General features: G+C 50.3%; 1 protein-coding gene across 2 annotated transcripts in view; it reads right to left on the minus strand.

Annotated features, from left to right (window-relative positions):
- Positions 1-404: 404 nt before the first annotated feature.
- The window catches only part of OSBPL10 (oxysterol binding protein like 10), a 291,276-nt gene continuing 265,090 nt past the window's right edge, over positions 405-26,590 (minus strand). For both annotated transcript variants that reach the window (XM_056129183.1, XM_056129182.1), the window contains 7 exons: positions 21,532-21,681; positions 12,734-13,211; positions 7,951-8,137; positions 5,833-6,015; positions 1,699-1,852; positions 514-767; positions 405-475 (listed from right to left, as the gene is read on the minus strand). In XM_056129183.1, the coding sequence (XP_055985158.1) occupies positions 723-767; positions 1,699-1,852; positions 5,833-6,015; positions 7,951-8,137; positions 12,734-13,211; positions 21,532-21,681 (1,197 nt within the window). In that variant the 3' untranslated portion in view covers positions 405-475; positions 514-722. The remainder of the gene's footprint in view (positions 476-513; positions 768-1,698; positions 1,853-5,832; positions 6,016-7,950; positions 8,138-12,733; positions 13,212-21,531; positions 21,682-26,590) is intronic.

Below are 26,590 nucleotides of genomic sequence, written 5' to 3' on the forward strand. Positions count from 1 at the left end.
TTTTCTACTGTAAAGAAGCAGCTTCTGAGAGATGCATGACTTAGTGCTTTGAGTATGAGCAATTGTCAAGGGCAAGTCTTTGGGAGAAAAAAAAAAAACAATTGAGCCTAAATTCTCCCAGATATGCTCCAGTCTGAAAAAAATTAACCACTTCTCCATCCAACCGGAATTAGTATGTATTGTTCTTATACTGAAATAATACCCACCTACACAGGTATCAGGCAGAACCACTTTTTTCCATGTAAATGGGCCACCACTAGTTCAACATTGTTTGTGGACCAGAGATGAATGGGGCTCCCTTTGTCAGTGCAAAACATTTTTGGCATCTTATGAAGAATAGAAAATGTCAAACTCATTGATAAAAAGGAGCTCCTAATAACCCTCTTACTCCTCCGCAAGGGCAGTGTCTACACGCATCCTCCCAGCAGCTGCGTTGAATGCGAGCATGTGAACGGTCAGCGCTGAGTGCCCGCCTCTACACACACACACACACACACACACACACACACACACACACACACACACAGGCCCCTGATGGCTCCTGAAGAAACTCAATCCTAAAGCAGAGTTGGGGGGAGCATTTTTCACAGTATATAATTTCTCAGGTGTGATTTCTTGGATGAGATCAAGCTGTCTCAGCGCATACCAGCCGAACTTTGATACTGTACCACTTTAATTCCTACAAAAACGGCTATTTCTGAAAGCTCTGTTCTGCGACCCCATCAGTGTGCCTTCCAGAGGGGATTGAAGTAAACCCAGCTGTCACCCTGGAAGAGAAGGAAAGAGACATCATGATGGGCCTCAGTGGGATGCGAGGAGTGGCCCCAGCCCAAGCTCTGCACAAGGAAAGCAGTGACCATCTGCAGCTTGTTCCTGAGAGTGCCCAGCCCAGCCATGCCGCTCCCACACCCCTCGGCCCTGATGCTTTCCAAGCCCATGGGACCTTCGCCTCCTGACACTGAAGAAGAAAATCCCATGGAATGATTGCTGGTTTCTATCAAGGAAGATCATGTGTCAAAAGAAAGTGTGACAGGAGTTAGAACATTGGAATGAGTGTCCGGGAGAGAGAAAGAGTCAGAGCCTGCACAAGGGATCTCAACAAAACCAGTGACTCCCACCCGGCAGCCCGCAGGGAATTGGAAGTGCCCTAGAACAGCTCGACTTGACACTCCTGGCCACCAGCAGGCCAGCTTACACAAGTAGTAGTGACAGCAGTGCAGTCTCAGTGACATAAAGGCAAGAACCAAAAGTGCATTCATAGCAGTTGCTAGGCTAAAAGGGAATAAGAGCAACCCTGCTACTAGAATGACTTGTTCTTTATTTTTGGGCCACACCAGGCAGGGCTCAGGGCTCATTCCTGGTGGGACTTAGGGGACCCCAAGTGGTGTCGGGATTAGAACCGGGGTCCACGTGTACAAGACAAGCACCTTATCCACTATACAATCTCTCCTGTCCTTTTTTTCTTTAAAAACCCTGGCTAGCATCCCGCTCTGCCATCCCGTTCCCTGCCCAGGCAGGATTCCCGGCAGGTGCGTGGGCTTTTCTGATGGAAGCAATTCCAGGGCTCGGCTTAGCCAAAGCCGAGGCCATGGGCAGGCTGCCCCTACCACCATCACCTGCCATCTTCAACCCCTCTGCAGCTAAGCCACAAAGACCCACAGCCTCTCGCTCAGGACCACCTGCCTGGGGCCCACTCACCTCCTGCGTAAAATACTTGGGCCTCCAGGGCATGTGGAGGGTCTCCCTCTTCCGCTCCTCTACCCGCTGCTTCTCCTCCAGATGGCGCTTCTGCTCCGTGGCCGCATCTATGTCCCCCACCCGCAGGTAGCGGGTCACCTCCTGCCAGAGGTTCCTGGGGGGGGGGGGGGGGGGATGGGGGGAGAAAAGTCAGGGGCAAGGAAACTTAGGAGTGGCCCTTCAGGGTGTCCCAGGGGAGGCAGGAATTGAACCTTGGGCTGCTGGGCTCAGTCTTGCAGGACTTGGGGATCTAGGACAAGAGTGGTGGCAGCATGGCCATCGACAACGTGAAGATGCTCCTCAAGCCCTTGTCCTCCTGCCAACCATCTCCCATGGACAGTGACTCATCACAGTGACCTGGGGATGTAGGTGTGACATGGCTGTCCCAGTGCAGGAAGGCATTGCAAGAAGGGGGCGTGACCTGTCCATGGTCAGCTGCTGGTCACCCATTACTAACTGGCATGCTCAGCAGGGGAGCTGGCATGAGGAGAGGGGCGTGGGTGCAAGGTTTATGATGAAGGGGCCTGTCCCAGTCTCTCCTTTGTCATGCTTCTCCCACAGAACAGCTAGAACTTCAGCCTCCAACAGTCCTCAGAATATGGCTCCCACAGGCAGGACCTTCTGGGGGTCGCCCCGCTTCACATGCCCTCTGTGGTGGCAGGTGAGGCACTGAGGGGAAGCAGGACACCCCACCAGGCTGCCTCCCTCCCTGTGGGCCGCGGGGCTGGGTGGACTCTCACACAGAGACAGCTCGGGCTTCTCGATGAAGGGGTGAGGGAGCCCTCTCAGGGCAGAGGACCCTGACCCTGTCACAGCATAGGAAACTTGGGTGTGGGCATGTGTGACAGGAGGCTGTCAGGGCTGCCCACAAAGAAGGAGACAGTGAAGGGGGCTCATAATCAAGGATCAGTGGGCATCCTGGAGACCAAAAAGCCAGGGTCAGCAGAGCTGACTTTGACTTTATGGCTGTAGAATCTTCTAGAACTGGGAGGTAAGGCCAGGTTCATCAGGTCTCATTGACCTTGCTCTTTCCACCATTCTTTTTTTTTTTTTAATTTAATCACCGTGAGATACAGTTACAAAACTTTTATGTTTGAGTTTCAGTCATACAATGATTGAACACCCATTCCTCCACCACCAATGTCCCTAGTATTACCACCACCACCCCTTTCCAACCCTCCCCCTCCCTCTCTGGCAGACAATTTCCCCCATACTCTCTCTCTACTTCTACCATCCTTGCTGCCTGATGAGAAGAAAGAGGCAACGAAAATCTAGGGTGAGGTGCTCACCAGGGCAGGTCCTCCTGTGCCAAGTTTCCTGGTAATTTAAGATCCCACATTCAAAGGGCAGAGATGTAGCAGCCAAAGCCATAGTACAGTGGGTAGGGCATTTGCCTTGCATGTGGCCAGACCAGGTTCCATCCCCAGCACCCTGTGTGGCCCACTGAGTCTGCTAGGCACCAGTCCTGAGCGCAACTGGGTGTGGCCCAAAACCAAAAAAAATAAAGGGCAGAGACACAAGCCCCCTGCCCCTCCTACCCTGACAAGATGGAAGAAGGGATGACAGGAACTGCCCCCTCCCCCAGCTGAAGAGCTAGGCTCTCACTCAGATGGCCAAGAGCATCCCTGAGCTAGGGCGTGCAGGGAGGCGCAGAAAAGACCCTGGGATTCAGGCAGGTAGGGCATTTGCCTTGCATGTGGTCAACCAGGGTTCGATTCCCAGCATCTCATATGGTCCCCTGAGCACCGCCAGGAGTAATTCCTGAGTGTCTTGCCAGGAGTAACCCCTGAGCATCGCTGGGTGTGACCCAAAAAGAAAAAAAAAACAAACAAAAAAAGCAAAGCATTAGATTATTTTTTTAAATGTACAGTGAAGCATCCCTGCTTTTGTTCCGCACCATAAACACCATTTCCATATGGTTACACACTTCTTATAACAGCAAACCTTTTCACGGACTCATCTGTAATTTCATTGTAATCCTACATATTTCTAAATGGTAAAATACTTCTAGATAAAATCAGGGTTGGCAAACATTCTCTAGAGGGGCCAGATAACAGATATTTAGGCACTATAGCCATATGGCCTTGGCTGAAACTACTTAATGGCTGAGTAGCAAGGGATAAGCTGAAAACAATATTTAAATAACTGCTTGACTACTTCTGGCTATGTTTCTGTAAAACTTCACAAGCATCAGCCACAGGCTGCATTTGACCCATGGGCCCCAGTTTACTGACTTCCTAGAATTAAAAAAAAAAAATCAAATTTTTGTATTCCAAAAATATAGGGCTTGTGTACTTACAAAACCATACCTAACCATCACCCTATATAAGGCAATTCCTTTTTTTTTTCTTTTTGGGTCACACCTGGTGATGCACAGGGGTTACTCCTGGCTCTGCACTCAGGAGTTACTCCTGGCGGTGCTCAGATGGGATGCTGGGAATCGAACCCGGGTCAGCTGCATGCAAGGTAAACTCCCTACCCACTGTGCTATCTCTCCAGCCCAATATATTAACAGAGTGGAATATTAATTTTGTGTTAAAAGGGTGTTTGAAGCCACTTCCAGCAGGGCTGGGGGACCCTAGACCGCCAGGGATTAAACTGGGGTTGTCAGCAGGCAGGGTAAGGGCCTTGTCCTACCTAGCACTGTAGACACTAACTTATTCAACTATTTTCAGATCACTGGACAGGTGATTGCTTCTTCTTTTGCTGTTGTCTCTGAATAGAATACTCAATTGTATGTTTCAATCTTTTATGAATATGAGAGTTTCCCCTTAGAATACATTCCCCAAAAGTGGAATACAAGATGAAAGTGAACGAACCCACACAGCAGTGAGTGGGCGAATCCCCAGCCCTGCTATACATATGCACAGAAGGATGGGAGCATCAGCTTGATTATATGCTGGCCAGCAGTGGACTGGAATTGTGTTTAGAATCTACATTTTCTGTTTTTTAAATTTATGGTTTTTTAGGTTTTAGAGGAAAAGTATCTCAGTGCTTCCTGTAAGGTCCTTTAATTTCCAACAATTTTCTATATTTAACTTTACAATTTATCAGCAGGCCAGCTAAGCTGACAAATTTTGTCAGCTGCACTGACAAAGGTTATAGGGCCAGAGAAGAGGGACCAGCAGGTTCGATCCCCAGCATCATATCTGATCCTAGTCACTGCCAGGAGTGAACCCTGAGCACAGATCCAGAGGTAAGCCCTGAGCACACTCAGGTGTGGCCCCCAAACCAAAAATAATAACAATCATAATAATAACAGTAATGATATAGCACTGTAGCACTGTCCTCCCATTGTTCATCGATTTGCTCGAGCGAGCACCAGTAACATCTCCATTGTGAGACTTGTTGTTACTGTTTTTGGTATATTGAATACGTCACGGGGAGCTTGCCAGGCTCTGCCATGCGGGAGGGATACTCTGGGCAGCTTGCCGGGCTCTCTGAGAGGGGCAGAGGAATCAAACTCGGGTTGGCCACGTGCAAGGCAAATGCCCTACTTGCTGTGCTATTGCTCCAGCCCCCCAAACAAGTATGGCTCTCCAAATTCAGGTACCAACATCAACTGCTTCTCACCATGCTCCAGACTCACAACAGTAATAATATAGAAAGGCTTACTATTAGGCCCCTAGATGAAACACAACAATCTTCACACTCTTTAAGGAAACTTTTTTTGTAGCAATTTCAGTGGTTTTTCATAACAAACAATACAAAATAAATTATTTCAGTTCTGCTTTGGGGCAGGGGTTGGGATTCAGGATGGAAAAACATCCGAAATATGGTGGTAGGAAGGTGTAATGGTGATGGGATTGGTGTTCGAATATTCAATGTCATCAAATATTGTGAACTACTTTATAAAACAAATAATAATAATAATAAAAAAGTTCGCTATTGATTCTTTTCACATGCCCTACCCCGCTACCCTTACCTGAATCACTGAACCGAAAGCTAGAGAGGCTCTCTCCTGAGAAAGGCAGGAAAGTCGAGTAGCTGATACACCAGAACACCAGGCCAGGCTCATTTCCACTCCTTGGGCTTCCCATCTCTACTTCTAGGGGGAAATGCCAGGCCTAACTCAGTGGCCAGCTGCCCACCTACCTGGACTCCATGGGCCCCTGCTTCTCCAGAGGACGGATCTTCTTCGGGTACACGGGCAGTGTGGTCGTGTCGATGACTTTGGTCTCCCCGTTGTTGTAGGTGAACTCCAGCGTTCCGTTCCACTCGCCGTGAGCTTTGCAAACGATGGTGTTGGTGGGGTTGTGCTTCACTTCTGCTGTAACCCTGAGGGGGAGTGGGGAGACAGAGACGGACTCACAATAGGCACTTGGGGTGAGAGATTTCTTTATGGGGAACAGGGATTCTTTTCTGCCATTTTGCTCCTGTGGACAGAGAAAAAAAGTCAGCCTCCGTGGACAAACGGGAAGGCTGTGAAGCATCTGCAGAATCGCTAACAGCAATGCAGCAAAGAGGCTCTCCTAGGTTGGATAATTATGCAAAGCTTATAGAAGATGTCAATTTTGAGAGAAGCAGAGATACAGTACCCACAAGGACTTGGTATGTGATAAAGTTTGATCCCCTGAGCACTGCTGGGTGTGGCCCCGAAACAAAACAAAAACAGGTGTTATTGTTGGGGTAGAAATAAAGCAATTCAGTGAGAACAAAACAAACCTTGTCTGCCTGTTCCCCCAAATAGCATTCAATAATGCTTCATTTCAACCACCTGAAGAGGGAGTCTAGGGAGAACTTTCCAGTCCTTGGAGGAGACCAAATCAGCTGTGGGTCAGGTCCACTGGGATGATACCGGAAACGGAGACAGGCCACCCCAGGACCTCCCAGCCCCTGCAGGTAGCCAGCAGAACTGAGTCTTGCCTCTTTGGTATCCATGCCCACCCCTCACTCGAGGCTTCCGGCCTCCTGCCACCGAGCTTTCCCAAGCCCTCAGAAGTCCCACTCACCTGGCCTGGGCAAGCACTCCATGAGCAGCCAGGGTGAGAGAAAGACCTCATTCTCGCTCCACCTAGCAGCTCTCTGCAGCCAGTGGGAGTCCCCAGAAAGAGACGGGCCCCCAGAAGCCAAGCATGGCCTGTCCAGCTCTGGGCACGTTAAGCCACTTCGAAGGTAGCCTGGAAGCTCTTTCCCCCAGGGAACCGTGGACTGCGCCAGGCTTCTGGGTGGTGGGACCGAGCACCAGATGCATTTGGTCGCACTCTGTGTGAGGGGTCTTGTAACTGGGGAAGCATTGCTCAGCTTCTGATGGGTCTCCCACAGTTCAAGAACCCAGTATGGGATAGGGGAACAGGCAGCCTCACCTACAGTCTGCTGTGCTCCACAGAGGGATACCCTGGCCCTTAGGGGACACTCCAGAAGAATCTTTCCAGAGGACTGGCTAAAATGGGCTGGTGTAGGGGGAACAAGTCAGGAAAACAAGGTGGCACCCCCCCAACCTCCCCCCCAACCTCCCTCCCATCTCTGGGTAGCCAAGACCCAGCTCTATAAGGGGAAGGGGCATTTTAGGGGGAGTACTGATCTCTCAGAGGACTGGGATTCAGGGTACTGGGAAAGGGGAGCCCTGGACAATATGGGTGCTCAGACAGAACCTCCGAACTTCTTCCCACCAGGGCAGGCCGATGTCTCAGGAGGGAGCATTTACTGCAATAAGAAACAAAACGTCTTCCTCCCTGCTTTTGTGTGTTGTCTCCTGGCCACACCCAGAAGTGCTAGGGGCTGCTCCTAGCTCAGTAATGCTGACTGATCCTGTGGGGTGGGGGTGTCCAGCTCAGGGACTCACTGGCCTGCCGCTGAGCCCCATCCCCTGCGGGTCAGACCTCTCCCCGCTGTGGATGTGTGCCAATGCACCCCCCAAAGGGATTCACTTTGTTTCCACTGGACCCCTAAAACACACCCTATGGCAGGGTGTGGTCTCTCTCCTCCCATCCCCCCTTCCCCTTCCCCTCTCCCCCACTCTCTTCTTCACCTTCTCCCTCCCCCCGACCCCTCCAGCAGCAATATATCTGGGTTCAGGACTTACTCCTGGCTCTGGGCTCAGGGATCACTCTGCTGTTCCAGGGATCAGTTGCAAGCACCGGGGATCTGACTAGGTGAGTTGCATGCAAGGCAAGCACCTTAGCCTCTCTGTGCTGCCTCCCTGTTCCCTTATCTGACTCTTCAAGCCCATCTTCCCAGGAAGGAAGAAACCACGGTGCACAGCCGGCCTACCTGTGGACTTTCCCTCCATAGAAAGGCTTCGTGTGGAAGATAACCGTGGCAGAGTAGCCGGTCTTGGCACAGCTGATGCTGACTTTTCCTCCGAGCTCCACCCAGGGGATGGTGAGGATGGAGCGGGCGTAGGCACTCGGCAAGGTGAACACATACTCTTCCCCGTGTTCCAGGAGCCTCAGGACCCCTCCAGGGAGAGAGGAGGAAGTGTCAGGCAAGGAGAATAGAAAAAATGAGCCACTGGCGAGAAAGACTGTGCCAATGAGGAAGGCCCTTTGCAGGGCACCCTTCCTTTACTTGGCATGTGTCCTTTTGCATGAAAGTGTGACGATGCAGAGATGCAAGGGCCAAGCAGACAGACCCACTTTTTTTTTTTTTTGCTTTTTGGGTCACACCTAGTGATGCACAGGGGTTACTCCTGGTTCATGCACTCTGGAATAACTCCTGACAGTGCTCGGGGGACCATATGGGATGCTGGGAATCGAACCTGGGTGGGCCATGTGCAAGGCAAACACCCTACCCACCGAACTATCACTCCAGTCCCCAGACCCACTTTCTGCCCTCAAGAGCAGAGCAGAAAGGTGGGTGCTCACGAGTCACCAGGCAACAGCAAGTGGTCAGGGTAAAAGGACAGGAGGTACCCAGAGCCAGGATGGTTAACCAAGGAATAGAAAGGAAAGGTCCCTGAGAAAGTGCACTTGAGCTGGGTTAGAGGAGAGCTGGCTGAGAGAGGAAGGGGAAAAAGGTGCTCCTTGCAGAAGGCAGAGCATGTGCAAATGTCCTGCAAACGCGCCCTGTCCCAGAGGTGCTGCAGTCTGGGCCTTGCACTCATCTGCCTACCAGGACTGAAACACAGCTCTGGCTTTGGTCTGTTGGCTATGCCTCACTCCAAATAAATAATAGAACACCCCAGAGAAAAATCCTCGAGGAGAGACCCAGGCTCTGTGTCCAGGATATACAAGCAGAGAACTGCCCACACATCCTGCTCTGCCCAGCCTTTCTAGCTTCCCATCTTGCATGTCCTTTCTGTTTTGTTTGGGGGGGGCATGCCCAGCTGGGATTTAGTGAGCACTCTGCTGGTTTTTTTGTTTGTTTTATTTTGGTTTTGTGGGTGAGTCCGTGCTCAAGGCTGATTCCTGGCTCCGTGCTCAGGGATCACTCCTGGCAGGGTTCAGGGGGCCATATGGGATAATGGGGATAGTCCGTGTTGGCTGTTCTATCTCTCTGTCTTAAGCCCAATACAACGCCTGCAAGCCAAACAAAGATCCAGAGTGCTCCCCCATTCCTGCGTCAAACAAATATAAGAAGAAAAAAGGGGGCTGGAGCAATAGTGCAGCGGATAGGATGTTTGCCTTGCACGTGGCCGACCCAGGTTCGATTCTCAGCATCCCATATGGTTCCCTGAGCACTGCCAGGAGTGATCCCTGAGTGCAGAGCCAGAAGTAACCCCTGAGCATCGTTAGGTGTGACCCAAAAAGCAAAAAAAAAAAAAAAAAAAAAAGAAGAAGAAGAAGAAAAAAGAGAAGGTCCTTGGGCAAGGAAGGGGATACACAGGGGATGGGGCATGTATTGATATTGTGCATGAGAAACCATTATTGACAACACTATAAACACAGAATCTCAATTTTTAAAAATGTGATTTAAAAAGAGAAGGTTCTCCACCTCCCAGGGGACAGGGTTTTCGACTAAAGGATGCTAATACCCAGGCTTCCTGAGCTTCTCTCCAAGTTTCTCCGGAACTGGGCGTCTCATCGCCAGTCCTTTGCTTCTTTCCCTCCTGACTCCCCAAGGACAGGAATGCTGGGCTTTGCACCCGCTGACCCCTCAACCATGACCACCCGAGTCCATGTTGTCATACTGTCTCACAGAAGGAAGGGGGAAAGGAAACTTGGGGCAGGTGTGCATCTGCTCTGGACTCTCGGGCTAGCAGAGCCCCCGTGCCCAGGAGCAAGGGTGTGTGTGTGTGTGTGTGTGTGTTCAGAGCTGGTGAGGCCATCTGAGGAGATGGCAGTCCCCATCTCTCGTGTCCACAAGGAAGCTGCATCCGATTTTTCACGCAATCTGCCCTTACCGGCCTCTGTCTGGGAGGCAGAGCAAGTGGGCCAGAGCTCCGTGGGCCCCAGGCACCAGCAGCCCTGTGCTCCTTCCCAGGGATACCGCCAGCCTGGTTGTGGGCCCATCACCCGGGCAGAGGGCCTGGGCCTCCCAGCATGGGGTAACTCTCACTCTGGGGCACAGGCTGGCACAGGGACAATGGACGTGTGGGCAGGACAGGGGATGCCTCTATCACAGCAGCATTTCCATCTCACTCCCAGGTCAGCACAGGACTGGGTGTGTGTGCCCCGAACACCACCACATCTGAGCCTGAGAATTGAGGCGCCTGGCTGGGCGTGCCCAGGACTCCCAACTGAGCAGACCTGTCCTCCAACAAGCCAATACCAGGCCAGCAAACACCTGTGCTGGGGCCCTGGCGACCCCCCTGCCCCATACCCTAGGGAACAGAGTGACCCCCAGAGAACACTCTAGGCCTAGTTCTGCCCATGCTCGTGACAGTGGGCCAGGCTGGCTGTGTCTGTGTCCTTCCAGTGTAAAACCAAGGTATGTGGAGACACTGGCCCGCTCTGATACTGTTAGAAGTTTCTTCTCAAATGAGCTTGCAGGTGGGAAATGGCACTAATGTCAAACAACATGAGCTCAGGAAGTAGAAAAAACAAAACAGACTGTTGGCAGGAGGTAGCCCGTGGCCAGAGAGATTAAGGATAGTTTCTTGGCACTCGGGTGACCCGGGTTCAATCCCTGGCACCCCATAGGTCCCCTGAGCACCACCAGGAGTGACTCCTGAGTATAGGATCATGGAGAAGCCCTGAACGGTGCCAGGAAGTTAACCCAGGTCCCTGCTGTGGAGGGCACATGCTCAGTCACCGAGCTCTGTCTGCCTGAAAGTTCATTTTTAATGAGCTAGGAAATAAAAGGAGCTGAAAAGCGCCAGATGAGCACCCCCTGCCATATCATGCCTGGTGATGGGCTGGTAGGTTCTCATGCAACCCCCACAATGAACACAATGAACACACAGCAAAGCACAAAGGCTTTCCGTCTGGCCACTCATTCTCCATTTCATACCGTATCGTGATCTGAGCCCACTTGGCAAGACGGGACCTTTCCAGAGAGGAAACAAGGCTGGGAGGGTCGGGGGAGGGGGGGGGGAATTAGCCAGAGGAGACTTTCCTCTGAAGAGCTTGGGGTTCCAGAGAGGAACCGGGGGAGGGGACCCACAGACACATCACTCCTCTCTCAGAACTGCTGTTGACCCCTCCACAAGATTCAATTCAGAGGTGACACCACTTATGGACCAGAGCTCTGGATGGGACAGGGGAGGCAGGGTACAGGAACAGCTGATGGCTGCAGACTCTGGCAACGCAGGCGGGTAATAAAGCGGAAGCCCTGGCTAACCCAGGGTCTCAACTAGAGGCTCTTGGTGCCAGAACTGAGGAACACGGGCACATGGGGCAGGCTCTAAAACTGCAAAGTGAATTCACGTGAATTTAAGACACTTGCTGATAGTGTGTCACTGCAGCTAAGGGTGGACATTTATAGATGAGTTACCTGGTTAAAGGTGCTTGAAGTGAATGAAAGGTACGTTTATCGCCTGAGGTTTAGAAAGAGTTTCCCAAACCCTACTAGAGCCAAATGTTGGATTGGACTGTTTTTCTTAGTGGAAAGGAAGTCTTCCGTCTTTGGCATCTCGGAGGGATTTGTGCCACAAAAGACATTGATGAACCACTAACACAGCGGCTGGAATTTAACAAGGATTATTACGGATTCCTTCAAACAATGAATAAACTTCACTCACAGCTATTAGCTAAAATGGGAGCGTCTGTTCCCCCAGGGCTGTGATGAGGCTTTTCTTGCCTTAGAACCTCTAGCACAGTGGAGAGATCTGCCCAGGGACATTTTAGGAGAGCAGATTTTTGAAGTGGCAGTACTATTATTTTCATTGTCTATGAGCCAGAACATTGGTGAGAATGAATAAAAATGTTTCCACCGAGTTGAAGCCAATTCTAATATTCATGCAAAGCTGGGGAGTGGTAATAACCCCCCACCCACAGACATGCCTGGCTGAAGATGGGGGGAGGTGGGGCGGTGGAGAGATGGCTGGCAGTGATGCAGGCAATAAAATTACCAGGACTGGGTTTTAAAATCACAAGCCCCTGGGGCTAGAGAAACAGCACAGGGGGGTCAGGCGGTTGTTGAACAAAGCTGAGCAGGGTTTAATCCCCTGTGTCCCATTTGGTCCCCCAGTTCACCACCAGGAATCACTAGAGTAAGGAGTAAGTCCTGAGCACTGCCAGGTATGCCCCCCCCGACCCCCAATAAAAAATACTGTAGCACTGTAGCACTGTCCTCTCGTTGTTCATGTATTTACTCGAGCAGGCACCAGCAACATCTCACAACAAATTGTGAGACTTGTTGTTACTGTTTTTGGCATATCGAATACGTCATGGGGAGCTTGTCAGGCTTTGCCGTGTGAGCGAGATACTCTCAGTAGCTTGCCGGGCTCTCTGAGAGGGGTGGAGAAATCGAACCTGGGTCGGCCGCATGCAAGGCAAATGTCTTACGTAACCACTGTGCTGTCGCTCCAGCCCAATAGAAAATACTAACAATCAAAATTATAAGACCACCCTCCACCTTGTTCCCAGTCTACATGCTACCCCAATCCCAACTCCAGCCACGACACCCTTCATGGCCACTATCTCAGCCCCGTCCTGTGTCTGCCGTGACTTACCTTCCCCAATCATCGACACCCCCACGGACATGCCCATGAACTTGCTTTTGGTCCATACATGAGTGTTGACGCACAGTCTCTTCTCCTTGCATTCACAGTAGAAGCAGGAGATGGGCGGGTGATGGGATACTTGCTCTGCCACAAATCGCAATTTGTAGCCTTTGGATGGGTCATTGCCCATGGGGTGTTCGTGGCCGGCAGGCGAGTGGGGGGCAGTCCTCTTGGGCCGGACCCTGTCCTTGGGTACCTCCCAGGAGCAGTGAAACGTCTCTCCGATGATGGGGTTGTAGGGCTTCTTGGCCAGGGCCCCCTTGCGGCCCTCATGGAAGGCGGTGAGATAGTACTCCACGAAGCAAATGACCCTCTCCTCCGGCGTGGCCCCTGCTGTGATGGCCAGTAGCAGGTCTGGGTGCGCCATGAAGTCTGCGTACATCTCCAGCAAGGAGCGTTGCTCCAGAATGAATGTGGGAAGCACCACCTGCAGCAGGAGGGAGAGAGTCAGACCCGAGCCCTCCCTGCTAGCTCAGCGCAGCCTCAGCCAGACAATGGTGTCCTCCGGGCTGTGCAAGTGACCCAGGAGGGAAGACAGAACACAGGAGGGCCGAGCTCCCAGCTTTGTCTACCCAGTTTCACGACCAAGACCATGCCAAGGATGGCTTCTGTGGGACATGTCTGCGCTTAAGCCACATGGCCCAGCTCTCGGCACAGATGGCGCTGCCTCTTCCACACCTCTTAGGCAGAGACAGGAGGGAAATCACTTGCGAGGATTTCTCCTGTCCTTCCTGGGCTGTGGCACGGCCATGGGGGGTCCCTTCAAGTTCTCACATGAACAGAGAAGCCAGGGTTATCAAGGCTTACGTCTAAGGGGCTCCAGGAGGCGCTGGCTTTGGAGCTCTCTATGAGAAGCGGAGCCTATGACACTCCACCTGAACCAGGCAGGGGAGGAGACCCCCCACCCCCACCCCACCCCATCCACAGAGCTGCCACAAGACTGGGCTAGCTGCAGGGAGGGGAAGTCACAGAGAAGAGAGTGTGCAATGGAATGGTTGGCACACGGATGCTTTGGGAGCTGCCCGAGGCTGGGGCTGGGCTCCAGGACCAAAGAACCTCTCCACAGCTCTATTACAGACGAAGCAAAGCAACTTCTCACCCATCCCAAGTGGCTCCATGTCCCATCCCTCCCAAGTGTCCAGAAACCCCACCAGGAAAGTAACCGCAGCACCTTCCACAAGCTGGATGCTCCACAAAGGAGCGAGATACTTTCTCACTCGCATGAGCTCTGGCAATGACTGGTTACCTGGGCACAGACATTCTGAGCTGCCTCCTGCCATGCAGTCCCTGGGTTTGGACGCAGAGGATCAGCAGAGTCCCTGCCGGCTCCTCCCTGTGCCCCCAGTGAGGGCTGAGGGGCCACATGCTGCGGCTGGGTCACCCTGTCCTAGCCCAGCCAAGGCTGAACTTTCTCCACACACCCGGCCCATCCCTCCCTTGGACTAGGGGTGGGGTGGGAGGTGGGGGGAGATCCAAGGGGGCCCTGAGTATCCTGCAGTCCACAGCCAGGATACCTACTCCCACCACCCTTGCTCCCACCTCTTCATGCAGAGGAGTGGGGATGGGGGGAGTTCCCCAAGAGTGAGACCAGACAGAGCAAAGCCCAGAGAAGCCCTGGACACTGAAGAAAGTGGACAAAGGCCCATGGTCTTGGGCAGGGGCTGTGTGGGGGAAGGCCGACACTCCCTGCAGTGCTTTTTTTGTCTTTCCTTCAGACACATGCCTGTACTGGGCAGTCGGGAGCACTGCAGACCCTGCACCTCCATCCACAGCCCCCAACCTCCCCAGGCCTCCAGTCGCTCGCATGGTCCTCTAGGTAACCCATTCAAATGACTGCCAACTATTGCTCCACTTGCTTTTTCGTTTTTGCTTTGGATGGAATCACACCCGGCAGTGCTCAGAACTCACTCATGGCTCTGTGCAGGAATCACTCTTGATGAGTCTCAGGGAGCCATAGAGGGTGGCAGGGGTCAAACCCAATTTGGCCACAGGCAAGGCAAGTGCCTTAAACCCTGAACTATCTCTTTTGCCTGATTTATTTACACTTTATCATTCTGTTTTGCTTTCACAACACACTAGAAGAAATAGCGAGAGCGAGACAGAGTGAGAGTAAGGATTATGTGAACACAAGTTACACCAACTCATGGTGATTCCTTTATTTCCCTTCAACCCCAGCTCGACAAAACCGAGTCTCTGGTTGCAGATCCTAACTCAGAATGGCTCTGAATGTGACTGCTATTACTCCCACCTTTTTTTCTCTGTTTGTTTGGGGGGGGGGCACACCTAGCAGTGCTCAGGAACTGTATGCAACAGCAGGGACAGAACTGGGGTCAGTGTGTGCTTCATGTCCTGGGAACAAGCGTCTACTTAGCAGATAGCACTGCACTCTCAGTACTGCTCTTCCCAGGAGACTCACACATAGGGCCAGGCTGCTGTGTCCTCCTCCTCCTGCATGGTGTCCACTAGAGTACAGCAGAGCAGGCCAGGGGTCAGGGAGCTGGCTCAATGGGGGGGGGGGGGCATCATGGTTTGTATGTGGGAGCTTTGGGTTCAAACCCCACCACCCCAGGATCCACCTGAGAACCTGATGTAACCCTCTCCTGCCCCCCTTAAAAAAAAAAAGCTAAAAGAACACCAAGCACTCACCACCTCTTCTCCTGCCTACAGAGTCTTTCATGGGACAGGCTATGTGGATTGGGGCATATGAATTTAAGCAAACTTAGAGGACCCCCTCCCCCTACCCACAAAAACACTCTAAATGAAGACAAATCCATGAAACGAAGTTTAAAAAGTTTGCATGGTTAGGGCACCTCCATAGGAACCCCATTTCCTGTTCACTCCATTTCTCCAGGCCCAGGGGAACCTCTGATCAGAAGTCAAGAGAAAGAGCGCAGACTTCCACCTCTGGGCTATCTGCATAAATGTTTGGACAACAGATACAATGAGAGTCCATGGGCTCACCCCACACTCTTCCCCCACTAGTAGGGGGCCTCAAATCCGCCACCGGTCCATGAGAATGTCCACATCTGAACCAGCTACCAGTGTTTAGCTGCGCCAGGTAATGTACCAAAAGACAAGAATTGAAAGCATTTCCCCTAAGTCAACATTTCTGATCTCAGAAGCTTAGGGATTTCTGCTAAGTGAGGAAAAGAAAACTACCCAGAGTCAGAAACCACCGAGCAGACATACCAAAAGGGGAATCTTCAGGATGAAGATCCAATAGCTGGTGCTCAGGGTCAATGAACCTAAACAAAAACACAGAAGGCTCAACCAGCACGCATCAGCCAGGCCAGCCCAGACAGAGACTTCAGTGAGATAACAAAGGAATTGACATGATTTAAGTTTTGATCATTCCATTTGCCTTTGTGTTGTAACAAACAATAGAAAGTAAATGTAGGGGCTAGAGCGATAGCACAGCGGGTAGGGCGTTCCCCTTGCACGCGGCTGACCTGGGTCTGATTGCCAGCATCCCATATGGTCCCGCGACCACCCTACCGCCAGGAATAATTCCTGAGTGCAGAGCCAGGAATAAACCCTGAGCATCACCGGGTGTGACCCAAAAAGCAAAAAAAAAAAAAAAAGTAAATGTCTGTGTGCCTGCAAGGGGCAGACAGCACAGAGGGAAGGTCACACTGATGGTGGAATTAGTGTTGGAACATTTAATGTCCGAAACAACTGTATTTTGAGCAACCTTGTAAATCATGGTTTTGTTATAATAATAATAATAATAATAATAATAATAATAAAATATGCCAGGAGCTCAGGTGAGAACACAGAGGGATGGAAGCCACTGGGCCAGGTGGGTAGGAAACCCAGCACTAGGACTGATCTGAGCTCCCTACCCAGCCCCCCTGCCCTGGGTCAGACCCACCTTCTTCATCAGTACCACAGCCCACATCTGAAAACCTCAGAGACACCCACCTGCTTCCTCTCGCACTATCCCTCCCTTTGGGCCCCTGCCTTCCCACCACAAATCAATCCCACCCACTCACCTTCACTCTTGTTTCCATTTTCCGCCGCCCTCTCCTCCTCCTGTCTAAGTGATAAATAGCGTCTCAGCTCACGGCTCACCTCTGCTGATTTTTCTGACCACTCCTGCTTCCAAGGTTATCCCAACTGCCTTCCTCACACCCCCGACGCTGCACATCTCCACCATAGCACAACAGAGACCCACCCGGTACATGGGGCTCTGCCCCTGACAGGGACACTGGCTTTGTCTGCAGCTACAGAAAGGAGCCTGCAGAGACGAAGTCTCTAGGCTGGGGGTGGAGGAATGACTTCCTCTCCTATCCCTTGCTGCTGTTCGTATATAATCCTAGACTGACACCTTTCAAAACTGGCACCTTGAGCAAGATGTCACATTTTCCCATTAAAGCAGATTTTGGATCTGGAGTGATCTCTCATACAATTGTTCTGATTGTTCTGGCTCTTTTTTCTTCTTTTTTTTGGGGTGGGGGGTACCTCTGAAAATAAGTCACTTCATTATCTGTTTCTTGCCTGGCAGAATCTGCAGATCAGAGCCAATAAGGGGTGAGTACTAATTGGGCTGTTTACCTCCAAAGCAGAGGTGAGTGATGGCCCCACTGTCCAGACCGATGGCATCTTAATGGTGAAAATCGCTACTGCAGATTTATCAAGCCATCCATAAGGGCTGCCTTTTCTCCCAGGAACATAATTAAGACAATGAACTATTCTGCAGAGAAGGGGTGGGGAGCGAGGATCTGCACTTAGGACTCAGAGCAATTAATTACACGCAAAATTGCATCAATCGAGATGCAAATGTTTGAATTTCTGTGCTGGGCTTTTAGGACTGGCAAATAAATGATTGCCTGCAGAGAAGGCAAAGGGCCCCAGGAAGAGTGATGGTCCCATCCACCCACAGGGAGCACAGCAGGTTCCTCAAAGACAGGCTAAGAGCAGGTGCGCTTTCCTCCAGACACGTCAGTGAACTTAACAATCCTGCAAACCATCTACACACTGCCCTGTCCTTCCACTGACAAGCAGACCCCATGAAAACAAGCAGGAGAAAAGAGGCCACCAACCGAGACAGATCTATGTCCATCTCCTAGAAACTCTGCCCATGTATGCTAGAGTGAGCTTCTCTCTCTCTCTCTCTCTCTCTCTCTCTCTCTCTCTCTCTCTCTCTCTCTCTCTCTCTCTCTCTCTCTCTCTCTCCAAGGTTTCCTTCCTCTGCTGTAAATGGAGAACAGCAGAGTTCCAACCTCCTCGGCTGGGGGTGAGGACGTAATCAGAGAGAATATCAGCCTCATGCCTGCTGAGCTTTTAGAAAGCACTTGTGCTTTGCTGGAAGTTGCTAGAATCAAGGATCAGCATCCTGGTTTAGAGCCCCAGGGAGAGTTAAGGTCAATGGAGATTAGACACAAACTTGTCATAGAATGTTTCAGCAACAACATGGCAGACCACAAAACAGGCTTCCTACACATCAAAGCAGTGGCTGAAATCACCTCAGGTGCTTCTCAAGTGAATCACTTCTTAAGAAAAAGGAATTGGATAAATCATTGCCCAAAATGTACGAAATACCCAAACCAACTGTTTTTAGAACTCACGGTGGGCCCAGCACTTTGAACTTCAAATGATCTCACTCCATCTTCTCAGCAACCTATGAGAGGCCTAATCCCATAGCCAGCATCTCTCTCGGCCTCCCCAAGCTCCTGGGTCTGTCTAGAACTCACCCGCACCTGCTGTCCTAGCTCTTCCTTCAGTCTGAAGGAAGTTTCAGCTTGATCTGCTGAAGAATGGATCCCTGTGGACCCAAAACCTCAGTCTCCAACAGCCCATCTTCACCCATATTCCCAACATGTCCAGTTCATGCCCCCAGGACCTTAGGCCTGTTGACTGCATGCAGTTTCCCACGCAGGTTCACTGTCCACCCAGAACCAGCAGAAGTCACAACAAAGACTTAAGGATGCGTATCCTCAAAATACCCCACTCACTCTGCTACACCCTCCCTCTACGGTGCCAAGCAAGCAAACCTCAACTCAGTTTAGTCCTAAAGTTCTCCAAGTCTCCAACTGGCAGCTCCCACCTTTCCTAGAGCTCTCTGGTCTCACTTAAAATTTGCAACCAAGTCTCCAACTGGCAGCTCCCACCTCTCCTAGAGCTCACTGATCTCACTTAAAATTTGCAACCCAGACTCTGGTGGTGTTGGCCACATGCTCCTTGAGTTGGCCTCATACTCATTTCCTGTGGTCTCCATCTTCCTCCCATCCTGAACAACACTTTCCCTGCCTTCACTCCAGCATATTGCTCTTTTGTTTTCCTCCCCTGCTGGGATGATTGAAGCAGATCCCAGGAAATACACACACACACACACACACACACACACACACACACACACACACACACACGAGAATCACAGGAGCACAGGCCAAGTGCTTGCTCTGGTCGGCCCAGCTCCAAGTCTGGTACAGGCATGGCAGAGCACACATGCAGACCAGCCCCGCGGGGGAGACACCGCCATTCCTGCCCCTAGTGCACTCCTGGTGTCTAGAATAGCCCCTGGAAATCCATGCTCTGTAACTGAACACAGGCATTCCTTGCTGCTGCCTTTCCTCTTTCTGAAAACCAAGTCAAAAGGGTCAAACACACGCAACCCACATGCTGGGCTGAGCAGGCCACAGCATCCTCTGACCACCCCCCCTTGCTTCCTACCTGCTTCAAACCATGCACCATCTTCTCATCATCCTGAGGCTCAAACAGAATCGCCACACCAGCACCAACACATGGTCAAACACATGGCTCCACTCCCCACCCCAGGATCCAGCACACCAATCATCAACAAATGCCAACTGGCCAACACTGGCTTCGCCTCTCGGGCCTGGCCCATCGGCCTTCTTCCTTCCTGTTCTCTCCACCAGTGCTCACCCCTCCCTAGGCTCAATTCAGGTGTGTTTCCCTCCTTCTCTCCCTTTTCCACAAAGGCTACCCTCACTGAGGAAAGGCCCAGCTGAGAGGGGGAAGGGGAAGGAACCACCTTTATGGAGAGATGGCTGACCACCATGCCATCCATCACTTGGTGGGGCCTGGTAAAAATGAGAATGCCAGTTCTTTTATTCAAAAATATATAACGGGGCCAGACCATTATATAGTGCAGTGGCTAAGGTCCTTGCTTGCCTTGCATGTGGTCAATCTGCGTTTAATCTCTGGCACCCCATATGGTCCCCCAAGCCTGCCAGGAGTATACAGAGCCAGGAGTAATCCTGAGCACACTGGGTGCGCCAAAAAACAAACAAAAAATATTATATATTAATTTTTTATTGAATCACTGTGAGATAATTACAAACTTTCATGATTAAGTTTCATACAATGATGGAGCACCCATCCCTCCAACAGTGCACATTTTCTCATCAATGTTCAGTATCTTTCTCTCTACCTCACCCTAAAAAAATTTTTACATACATGTAAAAAACCGAATTCCAAGCATGTTATGAATGCCTCTAGCAAGACAGAGATGGGAAGGATAGAGCAAAAATAAAATGAAGTCAGCATTATGTGAATGGGCTCTCATAACCTGACAAAGCTGAAAAGAGCCAAGTAGAAGACTGAGAATGTCAAAGTCAGGAACTCTCTAGAATGGTCAGACATCTCCTCAACATGGCCCCAGTATTTTGATTAAACAGGGACCATCTCCCAAGTACACAACTCTTATCCCTGCCTCCTCTGGCTCAGTTTAATGGAAGCCACTATGGTGCCATCTTGCCCTTTGGTCTCTCCCACCTATCCTTGCCTCTCTCTTCCGTGGCTTCCAGCTTAGTCTGAGGTAAATATGTGGAATCTATCTACCTGCCCTTGCAGTGATTTCTACAGGCTATGCCTGCCCCCAGTGATTCAGACTAATTCTCTGCCGGCAGGCTTCAGAATGAATCTAGAACTTTGTCCCCACAGAGTAGCCCTCTCTCCCCAACAGCTTCTGTTCTGGAATACCACAGGTCCACCTGCAAATGAGCACTCTACACAGAGAGACTGAGGACTCATCTTATGTGCAGCCCTGGGCTCAGTCTCCATCTGTGGCTTCCAGTTCTCACCTGCTTTCCCCAGTCGCAGGACTGGCAGTGGAACAGGTGAGTCACAAGGCAAAGAGCAGGTCTCCACCTCCCCACATCCCCCGGGAGACCACACAACCCTCCAGGCTCCTGTCAGGATTGTCTTTTCCTGCCTGTTTCCAGAAGGAAGCCTGGGTTGGGGTGAAGAAAGGTCTTGGTGAGCCCTAATCACTGATTATTGGGGCTGGTTCTCTTGTTGAAGCTACTGAGGAATGTCCTGGCTGAGCTCAGCACCAGGGAGAGTTGGAGGTACCTCTCCTGGCCAGCGGGTTTGTTTCTTCACACAAATACTGTGAGCTGTGTCCCCAACAAGGAACGCTCCAGGGATCAGCCAGGAAAGTTTCTCCCGGTTTCATGCTTACTTTCTGTGGCTCATAAGTCTCTCCTGTCTCTGCAGGTACCCTTCAATCTTAGCAGGACACAGCAGAAAACAACTTCTTGTTTTCTTGTTTTCTCCAGCCCCTCCCCCAGAGAACCAAATGTCAGGCTCAGGTTTGGAGGATGTAGGTCAGAACAGCATAATTACACCCAGAAGACTGGTCCAGGACTATGACTCTGGTCCTCTCCATTCTGTTGTCCCAAACTCACCAGAGTGAAGAAACATGTGCGGAGAAGTTAGGGGAATAAAAGAAGGGGTGGTACCTCCAGCCACTGATGCAAACCCAGTGAGAAGCAAGCACTCGCCTTGGTTAGATCCATCCCAAGTTTGAGCTGGGAAATCAGATGAAGAATTATACTGCGCTGATCCTCCACGACACCCAACTCTGCTTCTTCCTTATCTTCAGTGTCACTTTTTTCATCTTCAGACAAAACCAATTCAGGGCTTGAATTTGGCTAAAAAAAAAGAGAGATCATCAACAAAAATTCACCAGTTGGTCCCACTTAAGCTAGAAGTACAACACACAAATCCGTAGACTTAACCAGGCCAAGGGTTGCATTTCTAATCTAGGAAGAGCTCCCCACAAGCCAGTCCTCTTGGCCATTAGGTAGAAGGATCTTTTGGACTGTGTGGGCCCCATTTAGGGTTCTAAGACACACGCCCTCTTTCTTTTCCCATCATCCTCCAATAGTGAACACCTTCTGGTCTACGCACTCTCCCTGACCAAAAAACTCCCATTCAAGAAACTATTACATATACAGAATATATACTGCAGAGTAGAACATTGAAAGCATATATTCCATTCTTTGGGGGATCTCCCAATCAGTGCTCAGGGCCAAGGGAGGTTCTCTAGGGCTACTCCTGGAGATACCTGATCTGGTATTGCTTGGGCCCAGGTATGCTGGAGGCCATCTGGACCACCAAGCTAGACTTAGGGATCCTGCAGTGCTGGAAATAGAACCTGGGTCCTCTGCATGCCAAACATGGCAGTTCCCCATCCTTAAAGCTTATAGTCTATATTACAGATATGGGCCTAAGTATCCTTAGCTTGATTGCTCCCAAATATTACCTCCCATCAACTTGTATAACCCAGGACTCTTGAAATCTCAGATAAATTTTCCTGTTTTTAAGTCAAAGTTTGACACCCCTGAGGCAGACTGAAATTGCCTTATCGGGTAATGCATTCTGAAACTATTTCTATTCACATCAATTTATATCACTGTAGCAAGTGTAAAAAAAAAAAGCTCAGCATTGGCATTTAGTTTAGGAGGGAGACACAAATGAAAATTTATGGAAAAAATCTGGGTTTTATAATAATCCTGGCCAACAGGCCCTGTCTTTCCCAATGTAAGTTTACTCATTCAATTATTAGCTCCCAATTTTCAAATTGCATAAGAAACAGGAAAGTTACTTAAGGAAATAAGGTTTATTGAGAAGACCTTTCTTTTTTTCCTTTCTTTCTGCTTTTGACTTTTGGGTTACATCTAGCAGTGCTTGGGAGGACCCTAGGGTGCCAGAAATTGAACCAGGGGTGGCTGCATGCAAAGCAAATGTCTTACCTGCAAATGTCTTACCTCTGGCCCAATTTTCCAAAACCCATTATCAAGAACCTGTAAAGTGAATTATCCTTGGAATACCCCTCCCACCATTCCCACCATTCCCTGCTTATCTGCGTTCTTATGGTTCAAATTCCTAGTGCACAAACGTGTTCTGCACAGGACCTCATACGACTGTCTCTCATTACTGATGACTTGTCAGACACAATCAACTTAATAGACAGAAATGCTGGAGCACAAAGCTATTCAGCGCAAAAGGACAGAGGCTGCCCAAGGCCCCAACAAACCTCATTAGACAGCGGCATCTCATTCGATGGAAAGGCACCTGCATGAGCCAGCCATTATTTCAGCAGTGAAGGTGGAGGCACTGCCCGACCTGCTCTCACGCACTAGCCATTCCTTGGCAACGCTCCCCAAAGGGAGCACAGTGCCTCCACAGCAGTGATCTGCACACGGCTAAATGTGCCGCTCAGTGAAAAAGCACGAGTCTCTCACATGAGCCTGGGTTCAATCCCCAGCACAGCAGTCACAATGGTAACAGCAGTAAGAAAAATAACATGAACACAACAAACAGATCAAACAGCAATTGAGAGGGAGCTCAGTCATGAATCACTCTTGGTTGTCTCTGAATATGCCTGGTTGGAGAGGTGCTGGGCAGGGTACACCCAGAATCGACTCTCTGGGTGAGGCTTTCCTCCCTCTGTGCACGGCTCACTCTCAAGCCTCCCTAGGAATGTGTCATCCGATCATCAACAGCAAGTGGCTTTGCTAAAATAAATGGAAATAACTGAGGATTCTCTGGGGAGCCAGAGGGTCATCCTGGTAAGGATGGGCCATTCTGATTTTCCACTAGGATATCAGGAAAAGATGCACCAGGAGCCTGGCATGTACAATTGGTCCCGTGGCCATCTTGCTGGGTGAGCCCATCCGCTGGGTTCCAGGGCATGTATGAGCTGGCTGGTGGGGTGGCACAAGAGGTGCCTGGCTCTCCCCCTCCCTCCCCTCTCCTCTAATTTCGGGTGAGTTTTAAAGTCACAGAGCCTGTCTAAGTTCACTGTGACTGCTCACATCCAAGCAGATGCTCAGAGGCAAGCTCAGAGGCAAATCCTTTCCAAGGCATCGGAATTATGCACAGGCATCCTGTTTGGTAGGGAAAAGATCAAATGTAGCCAAGGGGCCTGGTGCAGTCCCAATGCCAAGGGGTACAGAAGTGACATTTTAGGGACAGGCATGACTCCTGACTGAAATGAGTTGTTCTCACCAAGTCCTGAGTGCAAACGAGACCATCCACAGCTCTAGGGAGGCTGGTACAAGCCTGGACAAGCAGAAGGGGTAAATTCTAGTTCACATACCCCCCACCAGCTTGGGCACGGAGAAATTGCCACATTCCACTCACTCATCACTGTCCCTTGGGGTGACATGTTGACAGACTACACAGGACCCCAAATATTTTCGTCTGCCTTTCTAAAAACTGAAATCCCGTTGTGCCAGACTTCCAGGAACCAGATTGCCTTCAGCTCCATCCTGCCGCTTGTGTGCACTCAGCAGGCTGACCCCTCCCCACTCTCCCCCGTACCAATCTCTGCCCATTTGCTCTGCTGCAGAAGGAATGAAGCTGATTCACTCGCAGGGTCCCCGAGGAGCTGAGGTGGCCGCTGTCTGAACTTGCACAAATCAGCTGCAAACTGAGCCCTGAACTCACACCAGGATCCAGCAAGAAGTCAGCCACCCACAGCTTCTGAGAGCTGGTCATTTTTCCTTGAGTGTGACTTGCAAACAATTTTCTTCTCCAATCTCAAGTAAAGCAACAGGGTTTGGGGTTTGGTTGTTGTTGGAGGTTAATAACTGTGATTCAGGTTTGTTCGTGAAGCTGGGAGGGATTTGATTCCCAGCACCCAGCCTGGAACAATCAGTCCAAGGGCATGCAAGGCGAAACCTTCTGTTGTTGGGCCCAAGACAAGGGCGAGCGAATAAAAATGTGGGTGCACTTGGCCGCCTCATCTGAAAGAGGTTAATTGGCAATGTTGACAACAAGGTGGCAGCACCCCAAAAGCACCCAGTGAGAAACAGGGAATAAAGAACCCAGTTTTGAGGAACTGCAAAAAAAGATACCTTCCCTCATAGGGTCTTTTTTGTTTGTTTGTTTTGGATTCGGATAAAGACTTACTACGGCATGGCCCAAGTTTTAGGAGAATGGGTTCACACCTCTTTCAAAGCGTTACTTACTACCCATGTCTACCTCCAAAACACCAACATCCCTCACCCATGTCTAGGCTCAAGGGATTCTTGATTCTGCCAGAAAATTCAAAATGCTAATAATTGTCACTGGCTCTCCCTGCTAATCTTCATCAGCATGGCCATTTATATCTATTCTTGCCTGTCTTGGAAAGTTCTCTTACAGGTCTGGAGGGTTAGGACAGCAGGTAGGTCACCTGCCTTGCATGCGACAGGCCCAGGTTTGATCCCCAGCACATTCTGAGAACTTCCAAGAATGAGCCCTGAGCACAAAGTCAGGAGTCAGTCCTGAGCACCACAGATGTACCCCAAACAAAAACCAAAATTCTGTTTCTCTCCCGGGGGCCTCTGCCCTGCGCACCACCCTCAATTCCCTACTGATAGTTGTTGATGAAGCACTAATTAGTATCTTGAAGTGCTTAACGGTGACAGAATAGGGACTGAATCTCAGAAGAAACCAAAATAGGAAACAGTTTTACGTGCCAAGGCAAAGCAAAAGCATAAGAAGAAACATATTCAGAGCACTGTCTCCCAGGGGCCTTTGCCAAAGAGCCATTCCAGTCACAGAAATCCGTACACAGAAAATAAAACTGAACTAGAATGTGTTTTGTTTTTTAATACAAAGTACTGATTTCCTGAGTACATTTTATCATCCTTTCAATGCAAAGCTAAAGAACAGACATTCTCTGGCACAGTGTGAAGACCAAGGACACTGGGGTGTTCACTGTGCAACCGTGTTTTTTTTTTTTAAATACGTTTTACAGAGAAGCATCCAGTGAGGGGAGAGGAAATGAGTGTTTTTACAAAAATGACAATATTTCTACCACAGGAGTGTGATGAAAAATCAAGCATCTCAGGAAAAGGAAGACAAGTTAAATGATAGACAGCAAAAACCTCATGGGCAGGTCAGTGGTTAGGAATGCTCCTGAATGGCCCAGTTGCGACCAGTGTCATTGAGTCAGGGACCTTAATCTGGGTTTTAAGGAGACACCTGCCATTACCCTTGATGTTTCATGTAAGAGCAGTATCTGAGCCTTCAGTCAGGGAAAGGAATTAAAGGACAGGTTTCCTGAGGAGATTAGAGGTGCATGCCCTCCCCCCACCCCAACATATCACTGTGGCATGTGGCTCATTTCAGAAGTCAACTGAAGCCCTGCAAGGTCATGAGAAACTCTGACCACTCCCCTAAGTACTAAGAAAAGTGAAAGCTGGGGTTACTAACCAGAAATATCCCCAGAAATCACCCTCCTAGCATAGACACTATGTGTACTACAAGGCAGCATCTAACTGTAGAAATGTTCTTTCCGTGTCCTCCGAGTTCTCTGTCTTTTCCCCCGCAAGCCCTAAGCCCTGTTCTGTTCCTTAAACTCAGGGCACAGACCCACATCTGGCCCCATTTGCTTTAGAATCTACATCTATGTGTATTCTCCATGCACCTGCAATGAAATTTGTTCTTTTCTCCTGTGTGACATTAATTCATTTGCTTCACCAGCCCAAGAAAGAACCCAGAGGGCTGGGGGAAATGCCTTTTGCACTCCAAAAATTCAGAGCTCTCCTGGGCTTCCCAGAGGGA

The sequence above is a fragment of the Sorex fumeus genome, unplaced genomic scaffold, assembly GCF_029834395.1.
Source record: "Sorex fumeus unplaced genomic scaffold, SorFum_2.1 ptg000072l, whole genome shotgun sequence".
NCBI lineage: Eukaryota > Metazoa > Chordata > Mammalia > Eulipotyphla > Soricidae > Sorex > Sorex fumeus.